We start from the raw sequence: 11,182 nt of genomic DNA on the forward strand, positions 1-11,182 counted from the left end.
GACACACACACACACACACACACACACACATTTCTAGCTGCTTGCCGGACCGAGGTGGACAAACTTGTGGGTCTGTGGGTGGGTCTGTCATGCTTCCATGCAGGGTAGGAATTTCACGGCGGCCACAACTGCCATGGCCGTCGTTGCCCCTTGCGTTGGCCGTGATGCCCCTTTGAAAATCAGAGGCTTACAGGCCACGGTGGCCTTGGTGCCCCCTTCTTTCAATATTCTGCTTTGCGTCCTACTAATAGCGATTTTTATTTAGCCTATGGCCAAAATAATCTTAGCATTCACAGCGCAAATTAATTTAGTCTTTTACGCAGTGGAGAAAGTGACAGCGCAAGAAAGAAAGTGCGTCCAAATTCACCCATTCTTCTCAGTTCTCAGTTGAACTACTTGTGAAGTAGCATGTTCATCACACAGACATCACAAGTATCACATGAAAGAGCTTTTTCTCAGCTTTTAAACAATGTTAGCCGCTAATTGCTGTGGTGAACGGTTCGCGAGAAAAGTAAATAATATCATATATAATATCAATTTAATCATAAATTCTACTGAAGGTTTTGCGTCCATCTCCCTACCCATTCATCTCGGTGGAATACTTCACGAACCCTTCGTTTAACACATGACAAGACTCATATCAAAGTAAACAGCAGACCTTACCGAATACAAAGGTGTAAAGCAGTCCCCAGTACAGTTAGCCGTTCCAGAGTAATTCAGTTTTGAATTTGCAGTAAATTTCGACATGCATGGATGTCTCCAAATTTGGGCTTTAAGTTTTGCAATGTGTTTAAATTGTTCCACATGATTTCATAATGGGCCTCATACAAAATAAATGTTACAAATATCGCCTAGATATCGGTAAATCAGAGGACAGCTGACTAAGAGTTTGTGAAAGTAGCCTTAATGATCACAAAATGCTAAGCATGCATCTAGGCTATTTGAGTTTCTTAAAGCTGAGCTGTGCTTAAATTGTTCAATACATGATTTCATAACAGGCCAAATATAAAATAAATGTTAAATATAGCCTAGATATCTGTAAATATTAAATGATCAGATGATTTACAGTTCTATGTCATGTTTCATGTTTTTGTAATGTTTCATACAGTGATTCAGGTCTACTGCAGTGAATAGGCTAAATACAACTTTGATCATTTTTATAGCCTACTACTGTATAGTTAACTTTGGCCTTGGTGCCCTGACATGTGGCCTTTGTGCCCCCCACCAAATATGCCCAACTGAAGGCCAAGTGGCCTTGCCCCCAGAATGGTGAAATTCCAAGCCTGCTTCCATGTGCAAAACACCTGACATGGTCTTACTGTGCTCCTCCATCTGTTCCTACTTTACACACACACACACACACACACACACACACACACACACACACACACACACACACACACACACACACATCCACACACACACATCCAATCCTCTTGCCATGCACCTTACACACGTAACATGCTCTTGCCTTGCGACTCCATCTGCCCATTGATCTCCAACACTGCTTCTTTGGTTCATAACTTGTGTGTGTGTGTGTGTGTGTGTGTGTGTGTGTGTGTGTGTGTGTGTGTGTGTGTGTGTGTGTGTGCGCAGCCCTGCTCTCTGACCCAGGGGAAGAAGAGTCGCGTGGGCTCGGTGGTAATGCCATACATCATGTCCTCCACGCTTCGCCGCATGTCTACCATTTCCACCCTAAGCTCCGCCTCCTCCGGCCTCTCCAGTGGCTCCGCCTCCTCAGAGGGACAGCCCTCACGCCCCCCCTCCCAGGAGTGAGTACCTTGTGTGTGTGTGTGTGTGTGTGTGTTTGTGTGTGTGTGTGTATACCTCCCAGCTCCATGCTGTATTGTAGTGTTAGATGAGAGTGTTGTGTGTGTGTGCGTGTGTGCGCGTGTGTGTGTGTGTGTGTGTAGCCCCCCGCTCCATGCTGTGTTGTAGTGGTAGATGACTGTGTGTGTGTGTGTGTGTGTGTGTGTGTGTGTGCGCACCTTCAGCTGCATGCTGTCTGGTGGCGCTGAGCGTCGGGCATCGGCTCTGCCTCGTGTTGAAGACGACTCGCGCATCGGCAGGAAGAACAGGAAGGACTGGAACGTCAGCAAGTCACAGGTGCTGCTGGAGCGGAACGACGCAGACCAGGTGCCTCAACAAACACACAAAAACACACACATACACACACACACACATACACACACACACACACACACACACACACACACTACCTGAACACTCCCCCACACAACATGAGGCATTTAGGCAGCCGTGGCCTACTGGTTAGCGCTTCAGACTTGTTAAAGGAGGGTTGCCGGTTCGAACCCCGACCAGTAGGCAAGGTACCCTGAGCAAGGCACCTAACCCCTCACTGCTCCCCGAGCGCCACTGTTGTTGCAGGCAGCTCACTGCGCCGGGATTAGTGTGTGCTTCACTTCACTTGTGTGTTCACTGTGTGCTGAGAGTGTTTCACTAATTCACGGATAGGGATAAATGCAGAGACCAAATTTCCCTCACGGGATCAAAAGAGTATATATACTTATACTTACTATACTTACTTATACTTATATGAACATGCCCACACTACACACACCACTTAAACTCTCTCACACACACACAACACTTGAACACACACGCTTACACACACACACCACATCCACTCACACTATCTGAACACACATACTGCATATGCATATGACTATATTGAAATGTACTTAATGTGTTCTGTGTTAATGTTGTAATGTTGTAATATTGTGTTTGTTTGTGTTTGTGTGTGTGTGTGTGTGTGTGTGTGTGTGTTTTCCAGACTCTCCCAGAGAGGCAGCAGAGGCCAAAGAGTCTGCAGCTGGGGGATCGCAAGCTCACACTGTCACTGTTCCAAGGAGACTCCGCACAGCAGAACATTCTGCAACTCCCCTCGTCTCCATACACAACGCGCAGCTCCAGTACGTGCACACACACACACACACACACACACACACACACACACACACACACTCACCTCAACTCACTGAGCCCACTAACCCCCTCTCCATACACACCGTGCAGCTCCAGTATGTGCACACACACACACACTCACACACACACACCTCAACTATTGTGCCCACTACCCCCCTACATACAGTACACACACAAACACATACATTACACACACACACACACACACACACACACACACACACACACACACTCACCTCAACTCACTGAGCTCACTACCCCCCTCTCCATACACACCGCGCAGCTCCAGTATGTGCGTGCACACACACACACACACACACACACACACACACACACACACACACACACACACACACACACACAGCTCAACCCACTCAGCCCACTACCCCCCTCTCCATACATACCGCGCAGCTCCAGTAAACACACACACACACACACACACACACATACACACACACACACACATGCACACACACACATACACACACACACACATACACATACACACACACATACACACACACTGTAATGTTCCCCTCGTCCTTTATGATAAGGTTTTATTACATAACGCCCAATCGGATTCGTGGTTCCTTTATCAACATATGATGCGCACGGCGGCGCAACAAACACCCAGCACTTCTTAATCAATGGTTGAATGAATACCAATATCTCAATATTTTCATTCACCATGTATTATCACCTTAAACATTTAACAAATTATCCCCCCCCTTCCTGTCAAAAACAGCTTTCAAACCACCTTCTTCCCTGCACCCCAACAAACAATCACTACAAACGGTTTATGCCCAGTTCAACGAGAAACAAATAATAATTAGTCTCTTACAGCTTCAGTTTAATTTGTGGATTTGTTACAACACTCACACACATACACATACACACACATACACACACACATTTACACCTCCCACCTCACCCGCAAGGCGACCACAATTGTGAGTGATGCAAGTCACCCCGCTCACAATTTGATTGATCTACTGCCCTCTGGGAAGAGGTACAGAAGCCTGCGCTCCCGCACCACCAGACTCACCAACAGCTTCATACACCAGGCTGTTAGGATGCTGAACTCTCTCCCCCCTCCACCCTCAGCTACATAACATCCTGAACTTTGGACCCACAATGGCTGCCTTGCACTACTCCACTTGCACTACTCCACTTGTACACTTGCGTACTTTGCAACTTGTTGTTGTTGTCCTGTTGTCCTGAAAACACTTCTGAACACACTTCTGCTGCTCTTACATAACTTGCACCACTATGCCACTTGCATACTTAGGTCAAACAGAACTACCTCAGCCATTTATTGGCCTGACTTTTGCACTATTATATTGACTGTCTACTGTATGCACAATTGCACCATTTCAACCCAAATTTTGCTGCTCTTATTTCTTCATTGTATGTGCCTTCTTATTTACTTTTTATATTGTTTACTTGAATGTTATGTCTGTCTGTGGACCTAATTGGTAAAATATGTCTTGTCTCCACCGTGGGATAGTGACACACCGTTTGACTTTGACACAGCCTCTTATGCAGCCTATACCTTAGCCATTGAATATTGCGGTGGGCATAACTAAGGGGTACCACCATCATAAAGTGTCCACTTCATTTGGTATTGTACTGTAAGTTTTTGTCCCCTTACTACTCTGAGATGAGGAGGGCTGCGGGAGCGTCTCAGTGCAGACAGAGCAACACTAGAGGGCGCTGTTGGGGTGTGAGTCGGAGGCCTGGCGCCTCAAATCTAATGGGTCTGTGTTCCCCTGCAGGCTATACCTGGCTGCCAGAGGATGGCGCTGTTTCTGCACCCAGTCCAAGCACACCACCCCCCATGCCCCCCAAGAAGCACCCGCACGAGTCAGACTTCCCCCTCAACACTGCAGAGGTGAGAACACACTCTCATACACACACACACACATACACACACACACACACACACACACACACACACACACACACACTTGGTCTCATCTCTATGTCTGCCTTTGTGTCTCTGCAGTTTACTCCTCCATTACCGACGAAGGTTGATGGCAAACCCCCTCCTCCTCCTCCCAAAACCCGCAAGTCCATGTTCCCCTCTTACGAGCACAGCCTCTAGTGATCTCCCCCCTACTGCCCCCTACTGCCCTGGAGACCTCATTACACCTGTCCTGCACCTGATCCTGGGTGTTCAGTTCTTCCAGCCTCCCTACACCACTCACTGGGCCTCTGCAGCCTCTGCCCAACACTGGGGCACTATGGACCATTCTGCCCCATGGACCATTCTGCCCCGAACACTGGGGCACTTAAGACCATTCTGCCCCAACACTGGGGCACTTAAGACCATTCTGCCCCATGGACCATTCTGCCCCCAACATTGGGGCACTTAAGACCATTCTGCCCCATGGACCATTCTGCCCCCAACACTGGGGCACTTAAGACCATTCTGCCCCATGGACCATTCTGCCCCCAACATTGGGGCACTTAAGACCATTCTGCCCCATGGACCATTCTGCCCCCAACATTGGGGCACTTAAGACCATTCTGCCCCATGGACCATTCTGCCCCCAACACTGGGGCACTTAAGACCATTCTGCCCCAACACTGGGGCACTTAAGACCATTCTGCCCCAACACTGGTGCACTATGGACCATTCTGCCCCCAACACTGGAGCAGTTCGAACCATTCTGTTTCCACAGCAGGGCAGTTTGGACAATTCTGTTCCAATACCAGGGCAGTTTGGACACATCTGCCCCCAACACCGAGGCAGTTTGGACACCTCTTCTACCCGACCAGGGCAGTTTGGACCCATCTCCCCATGCGTTTGACAGAAGTGCAGACTGAATGTTAGTGTGTGTGCTTGTGTGCGCACAATGGCATCAACACAGAGGGACTGTGTGTGTGTGTGTGTGTGTGTGTGTGTGTGTGTGTGTGTGTGTGTGTGTGTGTGTGTGTGTGTGTGTGTGAGAGAGAGAGAGAGAGAGAGAATGAGAGTGAGAGACAGATATAGAGACAGAAACAGCTAATGCCTTACTGAGCTCTAGGGGTGGTCTCTGGCGGTGTGTGTGTGTGTGTGTGTGTGTGTGTGTGTGTGTGTGCGCATGTGTGTGTGTGTGTGCGCATGTGTGTGTGTGTGTGTGTGTGTGTGAGTGAGAGACAGATATAGAGACAGAAACAGCTAATGCCTTACTGAGCTCTAGGGGAGCTTATTAGAATTATTCAGGAGATTTTTTACCTTGATAATTAGATTTTGTAATCAGAATTGCTTTTGTATATGTTCTTGTACTACTGTGTGTGTGTGTGTGTGTGTGTGTGTGTGTGTGTGTGTGTGTGTGTGTGTGTGTGTGTGTGTGTGTGTGTGTGTGTGTGTGTGTTGCTTCTCCACTGGACACCTGCTACTTTTTAGGCTTTTTAAGGGAAAATGTACTTGAAATGGGGACGATGGCCACGCAGCATTTTGATGAACTTTTGATTCCAGTGAAGTTCCTGTGGCACTTTAGCTCCGCGTGGGCTCCACCGAGAAGCCTTCCTCTCCACACACACACACTCCTCCCAGGACTACACACACACACACACTCCTCCCAGGTCTACACACACACACACACACTCCTCCCAGGACTACACACACACACACACACTCCTCCCAGGACTACACACACAGACACACACACTCCTCCCAGGACTACACACACACACACACACTCCTCCCAGGACTACACACACACACACACACTCCTCCCAGGACTACACACACACACACACACACACACACACTCCTCCCAGGACTACACACACACACACACACACTCCTCCCAGGACTACACACACACACACACTCCTCCCAGGACTACACACACACACACACTCCTCACAGGACTACACACACACACACACACTCCTCCCAGGACTACACACACACACACACACTCCTCCCAGGACTACACACACAGACACACACTCCTCAGAGGACTACTCACAGACACATTCACTCAATGCTCCGAGGATTCCACACAAACACACTCAGAGGATTCCGCACACACATTCCTCTGAGGATTACACACACACACACACACACACACACACACACACACACACACACACACACACACACACACACATACACATACATACACTCATCTGAGGACTACACACTCACTCCTAAGAACTCAAAAAACACACTCGCCTCTGGGGTCTACACACACTCCTCCGAGTACTCGTCACACACACAGCATCAGAACACACTAAGCCAGAATCACACACACACACACACACACACACACTCTGCACAGTGGGCTGTGGTGTGTTAAGTGCCTGTGGGTCTCCCTCCTTCTGCGTCTGACTGAAATCAGCACTGGAATCTCTCTCTGGCCACGTAGCTTCTCCATGCAGCGTTTGAGCAACAAACGGACCAAGCTATGCGCTTTGCAACAGATGTTTATATTTTTTCACAGTGCGCATTTTAGGTACTCTCCTGCTACCCCGCACTTCATTGGCTAGGTTCACATAACGCTAAAGCTCCTGAGTCATTCCTCATTGGCTAGGTTCACCTAACGCTAAAGCTCCTCAGTCATTCCTTATGAATTGTATTCTTACTTTGTCCTTCCATTTCCAAGCAGGTTCCAATGGCACAAGCATGATTTCAGGATAGTGGGGATGAAAATGCAGTTTGAGTATTTTACACCTTAAGAGTAAATAGACTTGTTCTATGGAACATGTGGAAGAGACAAGTTGTATTTAATGTATTCCTTAAAAGCAAAACCAGCTTATGGTGAAACGGGCAATATTAGGGAAACTAGCCTGACGGTGTGAAAGTAATATTTGGGAAAATTGCCTGACGGTGTTTTTTTTTTCTTTCTTTGTGATACTGTATGAGTACATATGTGCAAGATTATTTTAAACTGAATATTTTTGTAAACAAAAAATGGTTAACCAAACAATTGCAAATTAAAGATGTGTCTAATTGAGACATGAAAACGATCAGCAGATTGTGGGGTGTCGTTTTGAAGCGTGGGCCTGTAATTTCAGCACCATTTGGACAATCGTCGGCAGGAGATTTTCCTTACATCCCTGCTCACTGCAGCCCTCCTCTCACTGATTACCACTTTATTTAGTGCTGTTTTAGAGGGCATACTTTCATACTGACTTGCTGAAGTGTGTGTCTGTGTGTGTCTGTGTGTCCATGCATTGTTTGCATTTTTCAGGTGCCCTGTGCTGCCAAGGAGATGGCCCTGATGGTGATTTATTCTAGTCCAAATGTTCGGCTGCGTACGGTGCTGAGAGTCTTTCTCTGGACGCATAAGACGTCCAGAGAAATATGATCACATATGATGCCCTCTCTCCTCTCTCCGGCCCACCCCCCTCAGCATCGTGGACGTGTTTATGTAAAATCATCAGACTCTATTTACAGTCATTATTATGGCCAGGAAACAAATCAACTCAAGTCAATAGGAATCCTACAGGCAATAATTTATACCAGACAGCAACCATTTAGACATGTTTTTAAAGGAAACAAATATGAATTATGCAGAACAAGGCTCAGATTACATTTTCTAGTAGTACACATATTATAAGTTGAACTCATGTTATTATGAGAAATGCCTAAATCATATAACTACCACCTAACAGCCTCATATGCCACATATGTAACAATAACTTGCATTCATATAGCACTTTATCAAGGCACCCAAAGCACTTTACAGCGAAGAGGAGTCTTACTAGCCAACACCAATTTGAAACACCAAACTGTTTGATGCAGGGCAGCCATTATGCACCAGAACACTCATCACACAGCAGATGGAGGGTGAGGGAATGAGTGAATGAGTTATTTACACTGGGGGAGGATTAGGGGGCCGGATTTAATGAGCCACATTTGAAATTTAGCCAGGACACTGGGGAACCCCTTTATCTTTACAATACGTGCCATGGTATCTTCAATGACCACAGAGTCAGGACCTCGGTTTAACGTCTTATCCAGAGCATGGAATGACACTGCATGTGTTTAAGGGGCAGTTAACACAGCTCTGTGGCGTTTTGATCTAAAACTGGAAAGCTAGCTACCTGAAAGACCTACAAATTCCTGCAAACACCAGTGGTGCTGAAGTGACAGGCATTATGGTCTTAACTCAAGCAAACAGGAATTCTACACAAAATGAGGAAATAATAAATCATACCAGACATTAACCATTTTGTGGTGTTTAAAGTAAACAAAATATGAGGACAAAGTTCAGATTTATATTTCTAGCAGTGTACACAGTATCAGTTGAACTCACTACATTACTGTCATTAATGTCATTGATAAAAATGACATTATGAAGATTTTGATTCTGTTCTGATTATGAGAAATGCTTCAACAATAGACAGAGACAGACCTCCCACAACTTTCACTGGAGTCTCTTACTGCAGTAGCAGAGTAATGACATCATGCAGAAGTAACAGTGTGATGACCTCATGCACAGGTAACAGTGTGATGACATCATGCACAGGTAACAGTGTAATGACATGTCCTTGTCAAGATGGTAAATATTTGTGGGTTTTGGGTGGGACCTTTAATGAGAAGCAGCCCTGCTGGTGTCTGGTTTCTTCTCAGGTGCCTTCAGACAGGTGAGGCAGGGGTACCTGTCCAGCGTGAGGTTGTAGAGGTGCAGCAGCTGCTTCCAGTGGCTCTTCTTGCCGTAGATGAGCACGAGTCCGCAGACGGCCGAGTAGAGCGAGGAGAGGAGGACGATGATGACCAGCACATTCTGGTGCTGCTGCAAGATCAGGTAGTGGGCATAGAGCTCGGCCGCCAGGAAGAGCAGGTAGATGAAGGCCAGCGCCAGGCTCATGCGGATCACGCGCACCTCCGCGCCCAGCTTGGGCCCGTGGAAGCCGTTGGTGCTGGACTGCAGGTGGCGCAGGTGGAGCAGCAGGTGCACGGAGATGGAGACGCTGCTCTTCAGCATGATGACCCCGGGCAGCACGTCGCAGAAGACCAGGTACAGCACCAGGTACGTGTAGCCGGACACGTCCACCGACAGCACCGAGCCGCAGTCCGTCACCCAGGTGGCGTTGTGGCTGCTGGTGGCCATGCTGGCCAGCAGGGGGCAGCAGAAGGCCAGGCCGCAGACGGGGATGAGCAGCACGGTGGGCCGCACGTGGCGCAGCACCAGCTCCTGGGCGCGGGTGTAGCAGTGCACCGGCTCCATCACCAGCTTGGTGGCGAAGTAGAACAGGAGGAAGGCGGTGTTCCACAGCACGGAGAAGCGCAGGCTGAGCACCAGCACCACCAGCGGCGGGTGCGCCTGGCCCAGAATGCACTGCGGGTCCATCAGGTCCAGGCTCATCCAGAGCATAGCGAGGGCCTGCTGCAGGACGCTCTGGAGCGCCAGCGCGCTCGTGATGACCTCACACGGCGTCCAGCGGTGGGTGCTGCGTGCGTGGCCGACGCTCTGCAGCAGGATGAACATGTGGAAGAACACGGAGAAGACCGCCACGCAACCCGTCAGGCACCACACGCCCAGGCGGTGAGCCGGCGACAGCATTATGCCCGACGTGTGTGTGTGTGTGTGTGTGTGGAGTGTGTTTTTACTCCATACAGAGGGCAGTGTGTGAAGTCAGAGCCGACCAAACAGATCCCAAACTCTAATGGCAGCTCTGAAAATCTGCTCTTTCTCCTGAGAAATCTGCCTTAAAAGACAAAAATAAACATGTTATAGCTCTCATATTTGTTTTAAAATTATCTTACCCTGATATCTACTGAAATGTTATTTTAGGTAGCAAAATCTTGCTCAAACAATTAATCTAAAATTCAACCCTGACCCAGTCCCTGTTAGGAGACAGCAGGCGATCGAAACTTAACCACTAAATATTTCCGTCAGACATCTTTTGCTGTTTGTTGTAAGCATATATGTGTGTGTGTGCATGTATGTATGCATGTATGTATGTGTGTGTGTGTGTGTGTGTCCTCACCCTCATGGCCTTGAGGATGTCCAGGTTGTCCAGACAGAGCTCCTTGGCCTGGGTGAGCTACTGTCTCTGCAGCAGAGCACTCGGATGGCTCTGCCCGTGAGTCTGATTTATACGCTGGTGAGGGAGAGTGTGTGTGTGTGTGAGGGGCTGGTTAGCAGCTTGGCTTACCACTGCTTATCTAACACACTCCAGCCACCACAGGCTCAGTTCACATTCAAATTGGCTTCCTGACGGCTTTTGGCTGTGTCCTTCACCCCACACACACACACAGTGGTGTAATGGTGTGTGTTTGTGAAGTCAAATA

General features: G+C 48.1%; 1 protein-coding gene across 1 annotated transcript in view; it reads left to right on the top strand.

Moving 5' to 3' along the window:
* dock5 (dedicator of cytokinesis 5) overlaps nt 1–7,908 on the top strand; it is a 51,559-nt gene extending 43,651 nt beyond the window's left edge. The window contains exons 47-51 of the mRNA XM_076270971.1: nt 1,597–1,772; nt 1,995–2,136; nt 2,795–2,933; nt 4,722–4,837; nt 4,952–7,908. Coding sequence (XP_076127086.1) covers nt 1,597–1,772; nt 1,995–2,136; nt 2,795–2,933; nt 4,722–4,837; nt 4,952–5,050 — 672 coding nt within the window. The 3' untranslated portion in view covers nt 5,051–7,908. The remainder of the gene's footprint in view (nt 1–1,596; nt 1,773–1,994; nt 2,137–2,794; nt 2,934–4,721; nt 4,838–4,951) is intronic.
* The last annotated feature ends 3,274 nt before the right edge of the window (nt 7,909–11,182 follow it).

Source organism: Alosa pseudoharengus, unplaced genomic scaffold (genome assembly GCF_046254945.1).
Source record: "Alosa pseudoharengus isolate Yale_2024_CS ecotype anadromous, Long Island Sound unplaced genomic scaffold, YU_APseudo_1.1 YU_APseudo_1.1_scf_6, whole genome shotgun sequence".
Classification (NCBI taxonomy): Eukaryota; Metazoa; Chordata; class Actinopteri; order Clupeiformes; family Clupeidae; genus Alosa; species Alosa pseudoharengus.